The 20,548-nt window shown below is 44.9% G+C and overlaps 2 protein-coding genes across 2 annotated transcripts; one reads left to right on the top strand and one right to left on the bottom strand.

The window, feature by feature from the left end:
• Positions 1 to 1,034: 1,034 nt before the first annotated feature.
• Positions 1,035 to 2,276, bottom strand: LOC115257700 (uncharacterized). The gene has a single exon (XM_029857566.2). It carries the CDS (start codon positions 2,073 to 2,075, stop codon positions 1,335 to 1,337), a length of 741 nt encoding a protein of 246 aa, XP_029713426.1. The 5' UTR covers positions 2,076 to 2,276; the 3' UTR covers positions 1,035 to 1,334.
• A 12,544-nt stretch (positions 2,277 to 14,820) lies between these two features.
• LOC134284093 (uncharacterized) lies at positions 14,821 to 19,226 on the top strand. Its single transcript, XM_062842378.1, has 2 exons — positions 14,821 to 19,038; positions 19,098 to 19,226. The coding sequence occupies exon 1, from the start codon at positions 15,945 to 15,947 to the stop codon at positions 18,939 to 18,941; it is 2,997 nt and encodes a 998-aa protein (XP_062698362.1). The 5' UTR covers positions 14,821 to 15,944; the 3' UTR covers positions 18,942 to 19,038; positions 19,098 to 19,226.
• Positions 19,227 to 20,548: the final 1,322 nt, after the last annotated feature.

Below are 20,548 nucleotides of genomic sequence, written 5' to 3' on the forward strand. Positions count from 1 at the left end.
TTAGTTGTATAGAAGTTTATTTGACGTTATTCCAACACAATGTTAGGATTACGTAAAATTATCTTCTATACAACCAAAACTTGCGCTGCAGTAACTCTAATATAACATGTGTGTTGCTTGGGTTTAATTGAGAACTGCGCGTTATCTCTATTGGCTATATTACCAAGTTAGAAGTAGAGGGTTCAAAGTGAATGGGATGTCACGAATAAAAATTAGCATGATACGATGCGAGACTTGTGGTGGGAGCGTTGTTGTTGTTGTGCATTGAGTGTCCTCAAAAGTGGTTCCGTGCTTGAGGCTCGGAATTCACATCGTTGTTTGAATCTATACACCACTTAATGTAAGTCATCTGCTATATATAAATAGTATGAAAACCTTCATATTTGGTTGAAATTATTGCTATCATAGATCGCATGTGTCAACAACAAAAAAAAAACAAATTTGTGATGAATACAAATTTATCCTTCTCTCCGTCATACAAATATGAAAACAAAATCATTTACGATTTCCGAGATTAAGATTCGACTATTGAAAGTGCAGTAACAATCATATGCGATTGTAAAATGAATATACGATTTGTACGATTTAATTCACTTCGCATGCGACGCAAGTATGACGCAAGCGATCAATATACAATATTCTTATCGTTGTATACGATTGCACCGATTTTGATCATACCTTTAGGAAGGCAGTTCGATTTATACGATGTAAAGCGACGATTTTCACGATTCAAAGAAACTAGCTAGCGCACTTCAAGCTTAGACTCAGAACTTATTATTTTTTTAAGATTATATCAGATTCTGTGGGATCCTATCGATAGTATCTATCACCTTTAATGATCAGAGACGACTATATGTAACGAAATCGAAATCGAAACTTCATTGGGCATGAAATGCGATTCTACGCAATCATTGTCTGCAAATATACATATTATTATACAATTCTTATTGAATACTAGCTGTCCCGGCAAACTTTGTCTTGCCAGGTTGCAGTGGTTTGACAACTGTGGAAGTCATTTTAGCACAGCACTCTAAATTGGTTTATTTATTTATTTATTTATTTACCATTTACATCAACAGGCTTGTGTATGCCCCAATGATGTGTACTTAAAACTAAGCTACAAAAGCATTTGACAACTACGACGAATTTCCGTAACAAAAACAGAAATACAATGAAAGTTCATACACTAACTACAATTTTATCAGACAACGTGTATCATTTCTAAACTAAACAGTGCAAACAGATAACATAACATAGCACATTAGAAAAACATTACATCAAAATAAAACATTTTAATCCCTCTGAAATCACGTAATTCACAATATAGAAACAAATTACAAAACATCGGGTTTCCACGGGCATCTCAATTTTTTAAACTCTCGAAATCTAATGTTTTTAGGCCAAGTAGATGACATCATTGCGGCAGATTTCCATTTACGATTTAATACTATTTTGAAGGAAACATAGTCAAGTGCACTGCAATCAACCCATCGTGGAACTAATTTTCTAACGTTAATGCGTTCATTTTCAAAAGTGCCCAAGCAGCGGGAAACCATGAGATGCACATCTTCCTCCGATACGCTTCCATCGATGTTAGTCAGCAACAAATCGAAGTTCTCGTCGTCGCAAATCGAATCAGGTAACCGACTCGCAGTATCAAATGCGTTTGATATTTCACTTGTTCCTTCTTCCTTCTGCCGCGATGAGTTCGGTGTTGAATGGCATATCCTGGTATCCGAGTGATTGTTCTCATGCGACGTAATCACCGACAAAATAGATGCAACTTTAGCTTTCAGTTCATCTACGTCACGTTGTAGTACGTACGTTGGCTCCGGAACGGTAGCGGCGATCGGTTCATTCATTTTCTCACTATGTTCTTTTCTCCACTGTACGAATTCAACCAAACACACATCGCACATCCAACAGCTATTCTTGTTCGGAGGCGACACGGCAGCGAGCTCGGCAGTGTTTAATCCAACACAAGCGGCATGGTAAATTGCGGCACACAATGCATTGCAATATATGTACGGTTGGTCTTTTGTTACCACTGGAAGAAGGCATTTTTTGCATTCCATAGCGAGATTTGTTGAACAAATTAATTACACTTTTTTCGTCACAACGGTAGCGGATATGAACAACTAATATCGCAGAAAAGTGCAGACTACTGAGGATCGTATTTTAAAAGATTCCTGCGGGATTTACGAGGCCGATTTCAACAAAAAAATACCGAAAACGATAAGCGGTACAGAATTGCGCCCGATTGAACCAACGACCAACGACTTTGATTTCATTTCGATCCTGTTGAATTTCTTCTCGATTCATGAAAAATCATTACTTTCACAGTTTTTCTACTTTTTAGTTGACTTTCGTAACTTTTTATTATATATAAACACAGCCACCATGAATACGAATCAAACCCTGCAAGAGTCATCCCGATCGGTTCAGCCGTTCGTGAGTTTTGTTGCCTCAAAGGGGCCTCAAACTCATTTTTATATATATAGATATGACATTATACAATTTTTTCGACACTATGATTTACAAGGATGGCAGAAAATCACTTCAAGCGATAAATGATACAGGATACGAATAATCCAAGATAGCCTTGTTCTTGCAGTACCTAGCATGATGCCGACGCCTCGCACCGTGCTCGTATCACAGAACAATTAAAGCATCTGATGCACGCTTTATCGCGTGATGACCCGTTATCGGATCATGTTACAAGTCATGATAAATTTTATTCATCAGACTGTTTGCCACTTTGTGCACCCCCAAGCCGCATTCATGATTCGAAATGATACGTTCATAAGCATATCTGGAAGTTAAATCGCCAAGAATGTTCAAAAAGTGAATGAAATCACTAATTTATCAAGTGTAGAATTAGCATAAGTTAAAATACACATAAATAAAAAAAAAAAAAAAACTAATTTATCATTTCGACTTCATGATAATGATTGCATCGCGCCCGCACATGCCGAGCGAATCATTCTTCTCGGACCGAAGTTTGTTATGATGCTTGACGACAAAATGTTATCGTTGTTGCTATGATCGCACGATGCCGTTCGACCGCGACAAATTCGAAATCTGATCATGATCACTAGATTTCCATCCTTGATGATTTACGATATGTGGTTGGCTGGAAAGACCACCAACGCCCACACACTGAAGATGCCTGTTGGTCCCAAACAGCTATCTCGTTGGTTCCTTGTGTGAGTGTAGTTGATCTGGTGATATTGGAATAGCAACTGCGGGAGGTCACCTCAATGGTACGTGCGCAGGACGAAAGATTTCCAGCCACAAATCTCCAGGAGATTGAGGTGGAGGTTGGTCGGTTGAAAAACAACAAAGCCGCTAGAGAAGATCAGCTACCAAGCGAGCTACTAAAATACGGTATAGAAGCACTGGTAAGAACACTATACTGGGTCATTACCAAGATTTCGGAGGAGGAAGTACTACCGGAGGAATGGATGGAAGGTATTGTGTGTCCCATCTACAAAAAAGGCGACAAGTTGGATTGCTCACTCTTTGGCGAGCGTTCGTTCGAGACAGTCGCAACTTTTCGTTCGTCCGGTTTGTCTCCAGTTCGATGGCTATTTTCGTGCTAGTGTTTCCGAGTGATTAAGTTTATTAAGTAATTATCCCTAGTGGGACGCGTGCGGTTGGCGAGGCCACAATTTTTGCCGCAAAAGTTCGTTTAGTTTGAGTAAAGTTCACGTTTTCATTATATCACGTGGCGCATTGACCGATTATCGAGCACAGCAGTGCAGCACCCCCCGCATACCGCGCCGCTCGCGCGGCCGTGATCGGCTTCTTCCAGTGAGTACCCAAGCTCATCGTCGTCGACAGCAGCAGCCCACCGAGAGAAGAGCAGAGAGCGTTCAACCGATATACACCGCTCGCCTCCTCCCAGTGCGGGCGATCCCATCGCTTGGACCTGTCGTCGTCGAGCCTGTGGCAAAACAGAGCACAAAGCTAAGTATTCAAAGTTACCCCTCGTTGTTCCCCCCTCTCCACTGACTCTTTGATTAGATTTAATTTGGTATACAAGCAGTTTTTTTTCTCTTTTTTTTCCTCACTTTCCCTGTACAGTTAATTTTGTCTCTTGTTTTTTTTTTTTATTATTTCGTCCCCGTGATAAGTGTTAGTTTAAGATTTTTGAGTGCCCCGTGGTGGTAGTTAGCTGCCACAATGGGCGATGATGACGATGGCGGGGGTACGTCGTACCGCATCAACGAAGCTTTGTTATTGGCATCGGATTGTTCGAGCCAACAAGGCGATTTAAATGCTAACCCCTTTGCCCCCCTTCACCCTGGTGCTTCTCCAATGGACACCAACAGTAAATCTGTTTCGACGTCCCCCCGCCTCAAGGCCTACCCTCCCGACTTTGGCGGGCCATATGTTGTTTTCTTCCGACCCAAAGGCAAACGTTTGAACACCGTTCAAATCAGCAAGGATCTGACTAAGCGGTATTCTTCCGTTGTCTCCATTGACATGGTCGGTACAGCTAAGCTTCGGGTGACAGTAGGCGACCGAAAACACGCTAATGAGATTGTGGCCTGCGAGTTGTTTACACTTGAGTACTTCGTTTACCTACCGAGCGCGTCGATAGAGATTTCGGGGAAGGTCGCCGACGCATCTTTGACCTGCGAAACGATCATGCAAGGCTGTGGTCGTTTCCATAACCCTTCTCTACCTCCTGTCCAGATACTGGATTGCCGGCAACTGCATTCGGTATCCCAGGAGGGCGAGAAGAAGGTTTACACACCATCTGAAGAATTTTCTGTGACCTTCTCCGGATCTGCATTACCAGATCTGCTGGTGATTGGCAAACTTCGGCTACCTGTGAGGCTGTATGTACCGAAGGTAATGAATTGCATCAATTGCAAGCAGCTGGGCCACACCGCCCAGTACTGCAGCAATAAACCTCGCTGTGCAACATGCGGGGAGAGACATGTGGACGGTGCGTGTAAAACGCCGCCCAAGTGTGTTTATTGTGGTAGCGACCGTCCACACGATCTCAATGTTTGCCCGAAGTACATACAGCGAAAACAACATCAAAAACGATCGTTGCAGCAGCGTTCAAGGCGAAGCTACGCCGAAATGCTGAGAAAAGCTGCTCCGGTCGTTGAATCACGCAACATCTACTCGTCTTTGTCTCTCGATGATCAGGGCTCTGACTCTGAGGTCGGGGACGGGGTTCCCTTTGTTTTCAAGGGTGAAACGAGGAAACGGGTGAGGCTCCAGAGACCCACCAAAAAACCTCGGAATCTGCCTAGCAGTGACCCCCAACCCACCGTGACAAATTCTAAGAGTGTTAAAAAAGGTAACAAACGTTCACCTCCTGGATTCAAAATCCAAGATGAACGAGATTTTCCTTCGCTCCCGGGAACATCAAAAATCCCAGATGTCCCAATTTTTTCGACTTCTCAGCCAGAGGGACAGCATTCGGAGAACCAGGAACAACCTCTTGGTGCTCCGATGTTTACGCTTTCTGGCATCGTAGACATCGTCCTTAACTTCTTTAATGCTTCTGACTCAGTGAAGAGCATTGTCAAAGCACTTCTTCCTTGTGTGTCTCCTCTTTTGAAGCAGTTGGCTTCTAAAATGCCCCTCCTTGCGACATTCGTATCTTTCGATGGCTAATTTAACCACCGAGGTCGAAGATATGATTTCTGTGCTACACTGGAACTGTCGTAGTATCGTACCAAAATTAGACTCTTTCAAATTTTTAATTAACAATTTACAATGCGATGTTTTTGCGCTATCCGAAACATGGCTGACACCCGATGTAATCTTACCTTTTTCCGATTTCAACATTATCCGTCTTGATCGGTCCGACTCGTACGGAGGGGTGCTTTTAGGGATCAAAAAGCAGCACTCATTTTACAGAGTCGATTTTCAACCGATGACAGGGATCGAAGCCGTCGCATGTGAGGTGACAATCCGAGGTAAAACCCTCAGTGTTGCCTCCATATATCTTCCACCGAGAACTGCGATATCTCGCAGGGATCTCGTCCACATCTGCTCGGTTATGCCTGAGCCACGGCTGCTCATGGGAGATTTCAACTCCCATGGTACAGGCTGGGGGGAACTGTACGATGACAGCCGTTCAACTTTGATATATGACCTCTGCGACGACTTCAACATGACAATTTTGAACACCGGAGAAGTTACGCGAGTGGCACCTCCAGCTAAAGATGGCAGTCCTAGAGACAGCCGATTAGACCTCTCAATCTGTTCGAGCTCACTATCGCTGGAGTGTACATGGAAGGTTATCCAGGATCCCCATGGTAGTGATCACCTTCCGATCGTCGTTTCTATTTCCAATGGTTCACGTCAACCTCCATCTATTGACATTTCCTACGACCTCACGAAACACATTGACTGGGGAAAGTACGCGGAAGCAATTATCGACGGTGAGCAATCGGTAGAAATTCTTCCACCGCGGGAAGAGTATCAGTTTCTATCAGAACTGATCATCAGTAGCGCGCTGCAGGCACAACGTCGGCCAGTTCCAGGTCCTTCGGCTCGCAGGAAACCCCCCAATCCGTGGTGGGATAGCGAGTGTACAGAAATCTATCGCGAGAAATCCGCTGCGTTCAAAGAGTTTCGGAAACGCGGTTCGGTTGAAAACTTTAAGCGGTACGTTTCCCTTGAAAGCAAGTTCAAGAACTTGATCAAGGCGAAGAAAAGCGGTTACTGGCGTCGGTTCGTCGAGGGTTTATCGCGCGAGACATCAATGAGAACTCTTTGGAACGTCGGGAGAAGAATGCGTAACGCGTCGTCGGTAAACGAGGATCGAGAAAGCTCTCCTCGGTGGATTCTCAAGTTCGCAAAAAAAGTTTGTCCAGATTCCGTACCCGTGGAGCGAATAATTCGTGATGTTTCCGAGGATAGGGACGACATGGATAGGCCGTTTTCGATGGTTGAATTCTCACTTGCTCTTCTTTCATGTAACAATTCCGCTCCAGGAATGGATCGAATTAAGTTCAACTTGCTTAAAAACCTCCCCGACGTCGCTAAGAGGCGCTTGTTGAACTTGTTCAATCAGTTCCTGGATAACAACATCATTCCGGATGATTGGAGGCAAGTGAGAGTGATAGCTATTCAAAAACCCGGGAAACCCGCGTCGGATCATAATTCGTACCGTCCAATCGCGATGTTGTCTTGTCTGCGGAAGTTGTTAGAGAAGATGATTCTCTTTCGTCTGGACAAATGGGCTGAATTGAATGGCATGTTGTCTGATACACAATTTGGTTTCCGCAGAGGCAAAGGAACGAACGACTGTCTTGCGTTGCTTACTTCAGAAATTCAGCTTGCCTTTGCTCAAAAGCAGCAAATGGGCTCAGTGTTTTTGGATATTAAGGGAGCTTTTGATTCAGTTTGTGTCGATGTTCTCTCCGACAAACTACACGAAAGTGGCCTTTCACCAATTTTGAACAACTTTTTGTATAATTTGCTGTTTGAGAAGCAGATGAGTTTTACTCATGGCGACTTGACAGTTTCACGAATTAGCTACATGGGTCTCCCCCAGGGTTCATGTCTAAGCCCCCTTCTTTACAATTTTTATGTTAGAGACATAGATGATTGTCTCATGGAAAATTGCACGTTAAGACAGCTTGCGGATGACTGTGTTGTTTCTATAACGGGATCAATAGCAGTCGATCTGCAAGGACCACTACAGGATACTTTGGACAATTTGTCTACTTGGGCTCTCAAGCTGGGTATCGAATTCTCTCCGGAGAAAACTGAGATGGTTGTCTTTTCTAAAAAACACAAACCGGCAAAGTTTCCGCTCCATCTGATGGGTAAGACAATCACTCATAGCATGTCTTCTCAATATCTCGGCGTCTGGTTCGACTCCAAATGCACCTGGGGGAAGCACATTGTGTATCTGATACAGAAATGCCAAAAGCGAATCAACTTTATGCGAACTATTACCGGAACATGGTGGGGAGCACATCCGGAAGATCTGATCAGGCTGTACCAAACAACCATTCTGTCGGTTTTAGAATACGGTAGCTTCTGTTTTCAATCCGCGGCGAAAACACACTTGCTGAAGCTTCAACGGGTTCAGTACCGTTGTCTTCGGATCGCGTTAGGTTGCATGAACTCAACTCACACTATGAGTTTAGAGGTACTCGCTGGTGTACAGCCTCTGACAGACCGCTTTGCGGAGTTATCGTTCCGGTTCCTCATCCGATGCGAGGTTGTGAATCCATTGGTCATAGAAAATTTCGAAAAGCTGCTCGAACAGAACCCTCAAACTCGTTTTATGAGTGTGTACTACTGGTACATGACGCTGGAGGTTAGCCCATCTCCGGTTAACACCAATCGTGACAACTTCTCAAACTTCGACAGCTCCTCAGTGGATTTTGATCTCTCTATGAAGGATGAGATCACCGGTATTCCGGAATCTTTTCGTTCCGTAGGTATTCCACAGATCTTTGCAAGTAAGTTCGGGCATGTTAGCGGGGACAGACAGTTCTTCACAGACGGTTCGAAAACCGATGATTCGAGTGGTTTCGGTGTCTACAACGAATTTCATAGCGCCACCTACACGCTTCAAAAGCCATGTTCGGTATACATTGCTGAGCTAGCGGCTATATACTACACCTTAGAGTACATTCGCACTCTTCCACCTGAGCACTACTTCATTTTTACCGACAGTCTAAGCTCTCTGGAGGCTGTTCGGTCAATGAAACCGATGAAGCACTCAGCGTACTTCCTGAATGGAATACGCCAAGTCTTGAGTGCTTTGTCCAAACGCTCATACATCATCACCATAGCTTGGGTCCCTTCACATTGCTCAATTCCGGGCAATGAGAAAGCGGACTCTCTGGCTAAGGTGGGCGCTAGCGGAGGCGATATTTACGAGCGTCAAATCGCCTTCGACGAATTTTTTGCATTGGCCCGTCAGGAGACCTTGATCAGCTGGCAACACAAATGGAGAGATGGAGAGATGGGTAGATGGTTGCACTCCATCATTCCACAGGTGTCGAAGAAGCCATGGTTCAAAGGGTTGGATTTAGGCCGCGATTTCATTCGTGTAATGTGTCGGCTGATGTCCAACCACTATTTGTTGAATGCACATACCTTCCGTATTGGGCTCTCAGAAAGCAATCTCTGTGTCTGTAGCGTAGCTTACCAGGATATCGAACATGTCGTGTGGGGATGCAATGAGTATCGTGAGGTCAGATCTGAGCTGCATGAAATTCTCCGGGTCCGAGGAAAACAACAGAAACCCGTTAGAGAAGTGTTGGCAGGACTTGATTTGGAATACATGAACCTGATTTACCAGTTTTTGAAACGTGTTGATGTCAGAGTTTGATGTAGTACGTTCCTTGTTTTCGTTGTCCGCCTTTTGGTTTTGTTGTTCGCCCTTGTCTGTCGTCACCCCCCTTCCGTTTGTCCTCTTCTTGTCGTTTTCTACCGATAAAGTCCTTTCTTTTTGGTTCCGTTACAGATATGAACAATTTGTCCCATCAATGTTTTAGCATAAGTTAGCAAATAATTTAGTTTTAAACCCATAAATCCCTCCTTCCCAATTTTTTTTCCCCAATCCTTAACCTCGAAACAGCCGCGAGTACTTCGGCTTCCCAAACTAACATAGCTTAAGGCAGTAATAAATTGTAAAATGTAAAATCATTGTAAAAAAACAAAAAACAAAAGACTTCGGCTCAGTTATGCTCATGTGGCGCCCGAGCCTTCCAAATAAACGAATAAGTAAAAAAAAAAAAAGTTGGATTGCGGGAAATATCACGTGATCACACTACTGGGCGCTGCCTACAAGATACCCTCTCAAATGTTATGCCGCCGTCTATCACCGATTGCAATAGAACTCGTGAGGCAGTATCAGGCTGGATTCATGGGTGAATGCGCTACAACGAATCAGATGTTCGCCATCCGCCAAGCGTCACGGAAATGCCGCGATTACAATGTGCCCACACATAACTTGTTCATCGATTTTAAATCGGCGTATGATACAATCGATCGAGACCAGCTATGGGCAGATTATGCACGAATACGGATTCCCGGATAAACTGATACGATTGATTAAGGTGACGAATATCGCAGAGGGCTACGGCAAGGTCTTTCGTGCTTGCTGTTTAACATTGCTTTAGAGGATGTAATAACGAGAGCGGGGATAAACACGAGTGGAACGGTTTTCACAGTCCGTTCAGCAGCTTGATTTCGCTGATGATATTAATATTATAGCTTGCAAATTTGAGACGTTAGTGGAAACGTTCATCCGACTGAAAGACCAGACAAAGTACGTGATGGAAAAGGGCTCCACTCACAATCACTGCACCCACTAACCCGAATTTCTATGGACGTTGTTGAAATCGAGGCGTTGAAGAATTCGTGTACTTTTGCTCACTGGTGACCGCAGACAACGACACCAGCAGAGTAGTTCAGAGACGCATTGTGGCAGGTAATCGAGCTTGCTTTGGACTCCGCAGAACTTTACGATGGATCAAAGTTCGCCGTCACAGGAAGTTAACTATCAACAAAACGCTGTTTAGACCAGTAGTCCTCTATGGGCAGAAGCATGGACTCTACGTGTAGAGGATCAACGAACCCTTGGAGTTTTCGAAGGGAATACGTTGCGTACATTATTATTAGCTTTATTAGGGAGATTTTCAGCCCGAGGCTGGTTCATCTCCACTTTGCGTACAGTCTACGGCGGAGTGCAGACTCTTGTCTGACAGGGTGTCGCAGCGAGCTATGTAAGTCGATCAAGTGGAGGACGATTTGCGGACCCTTCACAGAGTGCGGAATTGGAGACAGAAAGCCATGGACCGAGTAGAATGGAGAGGACTCCTATGTACATCAGAGGACACTCTGGCCTTAGTCTGACCGGTAACGTATCAGTAGGTCGGCTCTAGAGGCACGTTCTCCTCCATTTGGGAAATTTGTGCCATTGGTAATGTTGGCAACACGGGAACATCGCTTTCCAGCAGGGATCGATATTGGCCGAGTGACAGATCCCGTGACAGACAACTACAACGAAATGATTGGGGATAAGGGAAAACGTCAAACACTTAGAACAAACTGAAGACAGAACAAGTGGACAAACACGTTAAAATTTATCTTTTTCTCTTAAATTCTAATATTGGTTGAATTCGATTAAAACTTAAACTGTATACACTAATGTAAGTAAAAGATTTGAAGTTGAACTTAACATATATAAAAACTTAAAATACACTTATAGCTATTATCAACCTACATCTAATTGTTATCGTACGACGGGGAACATATGTACACGTGAGGACTAAAATTGTAAGTCTACAAACCTAAATCTAGCTTAAACCCTAACTAAATGCTAATATATTTTAGCTTGAAGCTTACTCAAACCCCAACACAAACGAGTTTGCTATAGGACAGTCCGAAATCGTCCCCGCTCCGGTAACAAACTTCAAGAATTTTAATATTCTAACCTCAACTATCGTTGATCTGGACTAATCATTCGGCTCCGGAATGACAACAATGCCATCTGAGGCTGCGAGCAACGTTGGGGAAACGACGGAGGATAGAAATTGCCGCGCCTGCAATCAACCAGATGAAGCAGATAGTCAGATGGTTCAGTGTAATGGTTGCAGACACTGGTACCATTTCAGATGCGCTGCGGTCGGGGATAGTATCGCCAATGACAGCCGAATATATCTTTGTGGTTTCTGCTCCGCATCACCCGCTGCGTCAGTATCCCAATCTACAACGGCGAGCGCACGAGAGGCCAAGTTGAGGCTCGAAATGCAACGGCTGGCCGAGGAGAAGGAGCTACGGGCTAGATTGCTAGCGGAGAAGGAAAAGCAGGAAAGGGATATGAACGAAATGGCTATGCGACTGGAGAAGGAACGGAGGGACAAAGCAATCTCTGATATGATGGTACTGGAGAAGGAGTTTATCGACAAGAAGTACCAACTGTTGCAAGCCCGATTGGAAGAAGACGACGACGGAAGAAGCATTAGAAGTCACCGTAGTGCCGGTCATGGAGTGGCCAAAGTTCGAGAGTGGATGAACACGCAACCAGCAGTGACCCTGAGTACCAATCCTGGAGGAGTAGGCCCCACTGGACTCACGTCTACAGCAGCAAATGTCATCCACCCACCGTCAGCATCCACGATCACTAGGAACGGTGCCGGCCAGACAGTGGCAGCTACGGATTAAATCTCCTGTGTAACCTCTTTCGCTCCTACGTTCAAGGACCTGATATCACCAGTGACGACGACCCACATCGGTTTGCCAGTTGAAACTTTAACATCATCTCCGAGCAACGTTCCGTCTGCACCATTGCAGCAATCCACACCGAGAAGTTCAGCAGCTAATGCGGCAGAGATTGCATCATCACTGCCATACTCAGTACCTGCAGGTTCGAGCATCCCAGGTCCAAGTGCTATTCAGGGTTTGTCTTATCCAAACGCAACAGTCTCGGTAAGTAACCGGCCAGGTGTAGCTGCAAATGAAGGTCATCCGTCTGGTGGCGTGGGCATTACGGGAACCAATCCCGGCATTAATTATAGTCGAGTTCCACATGCACTCACTCACACCAGTGTAGCCAACTATCAAGTGAATCCAACGATATGTGCAATGCCTGTTAGTAGAGTTTCTGCTCCGGCATCCAATAATCCCCCCTGGTTAAATAGTGGTCCTGCCTATCCTAGTTTACTGCCAAGATACCCTCCGCACTCGACTCTTCCACAATATTGTTCTTCCTACTCCTTTGTGCCACCAAGTGTTGCGATCAACTCACAGAGTGGCCTTTCTCACACTTCCGCTGTACCTTCTGGTATGAATCGTGGTGCGTACAACATTCCCCCGTATCAACATCCAGGGATCAGTGTGACTAGTTACCAGACTCCCATCTTCTCGGTACCGCAACCATCTAGCATACAGTCACTGCCGCCACCTGGTCCCATTTCTCAGCAGTTGGCCGCCCGACATGTTGTACCCAAGGAACTTCCGACGTTCGCCGGTAATCCAGCAGATTGGCCTCTTTTCTGGAGCAGTTATGATACATCCACACAAATGTGTGGATACACTGATGCAGAAAACTTGATGCGGTTACAGCGGAGTCTGAAGGGTGATGCAAGGAAAGCCGTCAGCTGTTTCCTATTACATCCATCGAATGTTGCCGAGGTGATGAACACGCTGCACTCACTCTACGGTCGTCCAGATGCTATAATCTACACGCTACTTAACGAAGTACGAGCGACTCCGGCTCCAAAACCGGATGAACTGGAGACCCTGATCAACTTTGGACTTGCTGTGAGAAACCTTTGTGTACATCTTGTGGGCACTAGACAGGAGATGCACTTGGCGAACCCGGTTCTGTTGCAAGAGCTTGTAGAGAAGTTACCTGCAAACATCAAGCTCGATTGGGCGCTCTACAAACAACGCGTGCTGGTGGCGGATCTCAGAGCTTTTGCCGACTATATGAATGTGTTGGTCACAGCGGCTAGTAGTGTCACAACCATCGTTGCTGATTCCGGCTCGCAGAAAGCTGATCGGCTAAAGGGGAAGACAAAAGCATTTGTGAACCCCCACTCAACGGAGGATGCACGACAGGATTGGCGCAAAAAAGGAACGAGCTCCGGAGGCGATACGTCTGATGTCAGAGTAGACCGACCATGTGTAGTCTGCAAAACACCTGGGCACAAACCGAGAGACTGCGATTCGTTTAAACGTAAAGGCCTTGCCGATCGCTGGAAGGTCGCAAACGAGTTGCACCTGTGTAAAAGGTGTTTGTATCCGCATGGACGATGGCCGTGTAAGGCTTCGGCGTGTGGCGTGGATGGCTGTCAGCACCGGCATCACCGTCTTCTTCATCCAGGCGAACCACAAGCAGAAGGCACAAGAACCGTCACGGATACAATCACGGGAACGGTAGCTGTTCACCAACAGTTGCGCGATAAGATACTATTTCGCATAGTTCCAGTGTTGCTGCGCGCAAATGGAAAATCGGTGCAAACCTTTGCCTTCCTCGACAGTGGTTCCGATTCGACACTAGTGGAAAGTTCGATCGTGAAACAGCTAGGACTAGTTGGTCGGCCTGCTCCACTCTGTATGCAATGGACAAACGGAGTGAAACGAACAGAAACGGCGTCGCAAGAAGTTCAACTCTACATTTCCGGAATAGATTCAACGAAAAGCTTCGTACTGAATGGAGTTCACACAGTTCAAAGTCTGGACTTACCTCGACAGTCATTGAGATTTGAAGAGGTTGAAAGGGATTTTCCGCATCTCCGAGGGCTTCCTGTGAAGAGTTATGAAGACGCGTCACCGCGTATCCTAATAGGACTGGACAACGCTAAGGTTAAAAACACTTTAAAGCTGAGAGAAGGTAAACCCGACGAGCCAGTAGCTGCCAAAACAAGGATCGGTTGGGTTGTATTTGGACGAAATCGAGGTTCTGACGAAGATAATCCTCATCGTGTTCTCCACTGCTGTAGCCGATCCAGTGATCACGATAACGAACTGCACGAACTAGTGAAAGATTTCTTTCGTGTTGAAGGAACAGGAGTATCATCGCCTAACGCTCTTGACTCAGCCGACGACCGTCGCGCTCGGGAAATCCTCGAGGCCACTACAGTTCGTACTCCGGGTGGGCGGTTCCAGACGGGACTCTTATGGAAATACGACCAGCTGCAATTTCCCGACAGTAGGCCCATGGCGGAGCGTCGTCTACACTGCCTGGAGAAACGGTTGCAGAAATCACCGGAACTGTATGACAACGTGAAGAAACAGATCGTCGCGTATCAGGAAAAGGGCTATGCGCATGTAGCCACAGAACAAGAGCTAGCCGAAGCGGATCCACAGCGCGTGTGGTACTTACAGGGGATAGACAAAATGATCGGGACAGGCAAAGTTTTTACTTTTCAAAAAATGTTCAATTAGCTGTAACTTTTCGAAACGTGCATCAATTATTCTCAAATTTTCACTGTAAGTTAATCAACTAACTGTGTATCAGTGGACAAAATTTGGAAAAGATCGAACTATTCTACACGAAGTTATAAAGATTCTAGAAAAATATATAATTAGCCGATAGCCAACTTTGAGCTGTTATATCTCCGGATTTAATGAACCGAATGCAATGAAATTTTGACTATTTATGACTTATATAATGAGCTTTGAAAAACTTTTGACACATCTACAAATTCTTAACACGGAAGAAAATTATTACGCAGAGATTATTTTTCTAATAAAACACCAAATTTTCTCAAACTTCAACATCGTTTCAAAATTCAAGATGCTAATTATAGCTCATTTAAATTCCCTCTAATTGTCTTGAATATAAATATGTTTTGAAGGAAAGTAATAACATAGCCTTCAATTATTTGAAAAAGTAATGGGATGCATATTAAAAATAGACCAATTTACTAAAAAACCATAAAATAAATAAAATCGCTATAACTTTTTCTCTTGATAACAATTTAAAGTTGTGTCAAACGTTTTTCAGAGCTCATTATATAAGTCATAAATGGTCAAAATTTCATTGCATTCGGTTCATTGAATCCGGAGATATAACAGCTCAAAGTTGGCTATCGGCTAATTATATGTTTTTCTAGAATCTTTATAACTTCGTGTAGAATAGTTCGATCTTTTCCAAATTTTGTCCACTGATACACAGTTAGTTGATTAACTTACAGTGAAAATTTGAGAATATGTGATGCACGTTTCGAAAAGTTACAGCTAGTTGAACATTTTTTGAAAAGTGAAAATTTTGCCTGTCCCGATCATTTTGTCTATCCCCTGTACCATTGGGAGTCGTCGTCCATCCAAAGAAGCCGGAAAAAGTGAGAGTAGTTTGGGATGCGGCTGCGACAGTCCGAGGCGTTTCTCTCAATTCCGTGTTACTAAAAGGACCTGATTTGCTAACATCTCTCCCGGCGGTACTTAGTCGATATCGCCAGAGACAGGTGGCCATCGGTGCGGATATAAGAGAGATGTTCCACCAAGTATTGATTCGCCCGGAAGATCGTCACGCGCAACGGTTCCTGTGGCGGGACAGTCCTTCGCTTCCAATACAAGTCTTTGTTATGGATGTGGCTACATTCGGATCGTCGTGCTCTCCGTGTTCACTGCAATTCGTGAAAAATTTGAACGCGGAAGAACAAGCGGATGAATTTCCGAAGGCGGCCGAGGCGGTGAAGACAAGCCACTACGTCGATGACTATTTGGACAGCGTGGATACAGTCGACGAAGCAGTGCAACTAGCGGAAGATGTAAAAACCGTTCACGCCAGAGGAGGGTTTGAAATTCGGCACTGGCTGTCAAATTCATCGGAAGTAATCGAGCGAATCGGAGAATGCAGCAGTGAATCAAGTAAATGTTTCCTGAAGGATAAGTGCAGCGGCACAGAACGCATCTTGGGAATGACTTGGCAACCAACGGAGGATGTTTTGTCGTTTTCAATTCAACTACGTGCTAATCTGCAGTCTTTGATAACCGAAGCTGTAGTTCCGACGAAACGGGAGGCCTTGAGTCTCGTAATGAGCGTCTTCGATCCTTTGGGATTGGTAGCTGTGGTTCTGGTTCATGGGAAAGTGCTGCTTCAGGATGTGTGGAGAGCCGGCGTCGATTGGGACGAGACCATTCCGACGAATCTGCTCGTCCGCTGGAAAGAATGGATTCAGACGTTGAAACAGCTTGAAGTCATTAGAATTCCTCGTTGCTATTTCTCTGGCTACGGTCAGCAATCGTATGATTCGCTGGAATTACACATATTCGTCGACGCCAGTGAATCAGCATATGCAGCTTGCGCGTATTTCCGAGTGGTAGACTACGGCGTAGTTCGTTGTTGTCTTGTGACGGCGAAGACAAAAGTCTCTCCACTTAAACCGCTATCCATTCCACGGCTTGAGCTGCAAGCTGCAGTGATGGGAGCACGCCTTATGAAAAGTGTCATTTCTAACCACACACTGAAGATACACCGAAAAGTGCTCTGGAGCGATTCCACTACGGTGCTTTCGTGGTTGAGATCCGATCCTCGGCGCCACACGCAGTTCGTGGGATTCAGAATCGGAGAGATCTTGGAAACTACGGACGTCGAAGATTGGAGATGGGTCCCGACGAAATGTAACGTCGCAGACGAAGCCACCAAATGGGGAACCGGGCCCAACATTGAATCAAATAGCCGGTGGTTCAAAGGGCCAAAGTTCCTTTACGAGCAAGAAGATTACTGGCCTCGGCGTGAACTACCATTAATCGAGTCAACAGAGGAATTGCGAATTGTGAATGTGCAGGCTCATGTCAGCGTAGATCAAGTAGTCAACTTCCAGCGGTTTTCGAAGTGGGAGCGGTTATTACGTACTTTCGCATTCGTACGACGCTTCTACGAAAACTGTCAGCGGAGGACAAGGAATGCGCCAACATATTCTACCTCACACTTTAGTTCCGAAGAACTGAAGAATGCGGAGTTCGCTGTCTGGAGATTGGTTCAGCTAGAAACATATCCGGACGAATTTGGCTTGCTGCTGAGAAACTGCCATATCCAACCGGCACAACAGCAGAAGGTCAAGAAAAGTAGTCCACTCTACACCAAAGCTCCAATGATCGGTGAAGGAGGACTCATTCGCATGGAACGTCGTATGCGACACGCAGAATGGATTTCCAACGACGTGCAGTTTCCAGTGATTCTCCCAAAAACCAACTATGTGACATTTCTTCTGGTCGATTGGTATCACCGCAAATTCAGACATGCAAATGGAGAAACTGTCGCGAATGAAGTTGTGCAGAAATACTCTATTCCGGCACTACGAGTATTAGTGAGGTCCGTTCGTGCTCGCTGTAACTGGTGTCGTGTCTACAGGGCGAAACCGCAAACGCCACCAATGGGACCCTTACCAGCTGTACGGCTAACCCCGTACGTACGTCCTTTCTCCTTTGTCGGGTTGGACTATTTCGGGCCAATTACAGTGAGGATTGGCCGAAGCAATGCAAAACGATGGGTAGCACTCTTCACATGCTTGACGGTTCGTGCGATACATTTGGAGTTAACTATGAGTCTTTCCACTGAGGCTTGTAAACTGGCCATCCGGCGCTTCATTGCGCGTAGAGGAGCACCGACCGAAATTTATTCCGACCAAGGCACGAACTTCCAAGGAGCCAGTCGGGAACTTCAAGAAGAGATCGCCGTCATCAATGACTCTCTTGCGGGAACTTTTACGAACGCAACGACGCAGTGGAAATTCAATCCTCCTTATGCACCGCATAAGGGGAGGCCCTGGGAAAGGCTTGTTCGGTCCGTCAAAGCGGCTCTAAATTCCACAGGGGTGAGCAGAAATCCGGACGACGAAACATTGATGACGGTATTAGCAGAGGTAGAGGGTATGGTGAACACTCGCCCACTAACATATATGGCGTTGGAGAATCCGGAGCAGGAAGCCCTAACTCCGAACCATTTCCTGCTCTTGAGTTCTTCCGGTGTACATCAACCAGCAGTGTCAGCAGCGGACCCTCGCATGGCTTTACGATCAAACTGGAATCTGGCACGCTCGATGTTGGATCGGTTTTGGGCCCGGTGGATCCAAGAATACTTACCGGTTATCTCGAGGCAAACCAAATGGTTCGGCAATGTCAGAACCTTGGAAGTCGGTGATCTGGTGATCATAGTACAAGATAACATCCGGAACAGTTGGACAAGAGGGAAGGTGGTCCGCGTTTATCCTGGAAAGGATGGCCGCGTTCGCAAAGCAGACATACAAACTTCTGCGGGTATAGTTCAACGGCCGACGACCCTGCTCGCTGTCCTACATGTTCAAGAGCCTGATCAGTGTATAGCAGAAGAAACTTCGTGCAATACGGGCGGGGGCGTGTTGGCAACACGGGAACATCGCTTTCCAGCAGGGATCGATATTGGCCGAGTGACAGATCCCGTGACAGACAACTACAACGAAATGATTGGGGATAAGGGAAAACGTCAAACACTTAGAACAAACTGAAGACAGAACAAGTGGACAAACACGTTAAAATTTATCTTTTTCTCTTAAATTCTAATATTGGTTGAATTCGATTAAAACTTAAACTGTATACACTAATGTAAGTAAAAGATTTGAAATTGAACTTAACATATATAAAAACTTAAAATACACTTATAGCTATTATCAACCTACATCTAATTGTTATCGTACGACGGGGAACATATGTACACGTGAGGACTAAAATTGTAAGTCTACAAACCTAAATCTAGCTTAAACCCTAACTAAATGCTAATATATTTTAGCTTGAAGCTTACTCAAACCCCAGCACAAACGAGTTTGCTATAGGACAGTCCGAAATCGTCCCCGCTCCGGTAACAGGTAACGTAAGTAAGGCCGGTGAGGGATCACCTTATATTTAGCCGCTGGGTGCCACAGCAGACGTTGTTCAAGCCTTTGCTTCCTTGGTTAACAGACATTTATTACGTACCGTAAACCGGGGTCAAATTGATCTTCGGGTCGAAATTGATCACACGTTTTTCGGATAGGTTTAGCATATATTAAGTACCCAAGCAACCAAAAGTTCGGATACCACTTGAAGAACGAACTCAGAAGTTTAAGTTTGGTTCAATTCAAGTCTCGTTGAACTTAAATCTCCAAAACGTTTCTTATGTATTAGTTATGAACTTGGAAGTACATGTACAAGCTTTTGACATCTCTTCAAAACGACATTAAAGTCGAAAAAAGGTTCAGAAAGAACTTATGTTGAACTTTAAAACCGAGTTCAATCAAATATTAACCGAACTCATGTTGAACTTTTTCGTGCCTTTAAAACTCAAATATAGTTCATTTGGACACATTACAACAACTTGAAATGTTCCGTTCCGAACTTGTTTCGAACTTGTTTTGAACTTACTACTCAAAGTTCGGATAAATATTAACCGTACCAAAAGTGAACTTCATTTGAACTTCGGCGACAGCGGGGCCGGGGAGAAGTTCTCATTCAATTAAATCACTCGGAAATCGAGCGCAGCAGCCACAGCTTGTGTTAATTTCACAAGTACACTTTGTTTCACTATAATATTTCAACATACTTACTTGTAATCAACCCAAAGCACCCGTATTGTGTGGCTCAAAGGCTGCCCCCGCAGCGGAAAACTGTTCTGCCCAGGATTCCGCCGGAGTTTTTTCGGCTGCGGATAAAAGTCTTCCAGCTTTGCTGGATGTTTCAACCGCGTCTCACTTGTTGCACCAGCGTGCCGGTAATCGACGCGTTCGTTATCACTGAAAACATATAAACTTTTCTGAATGATTGGCACTGGCACTAATTTATTGCTTTGCACTTGTTTCAATTACGAACCAAAACAAACTGAAAATGTCAAACTATGTAAGTTCACAATAAGTTCCACGTAAACTTCTTTCGAACCTTCGGCTTGAGGTTCAGAGAAAGTTCACACGCGAACCTGATTGAGCTCTACTAAATGATATCAGCACATTGAGTAAAATCCCGCAGTGCCTAACAACACATACATGGAGTAGTGGTTAGGTGCCGGCTTTCAACGAGGAGAACCCGAGTTCAATTCTCAGTAAGTAAAAAACATTAAAAATTATTTCAAGGTATTAGTCAATTT

This window comes from Aedes albopictus, chromosome 3 (genome assembly GCF_035046485.1).
Source record: "Aedes albopictus strain Foshan chromosome 3, AalbF5, whole genome shotgun sequence".
In the NCBI taxonomy this organism is placed as follows: Eukaryota; Metazoa; Arthropoda; class Insecta; order Diptera; family Culicidae; genus Aedes; species Aedes albopictus.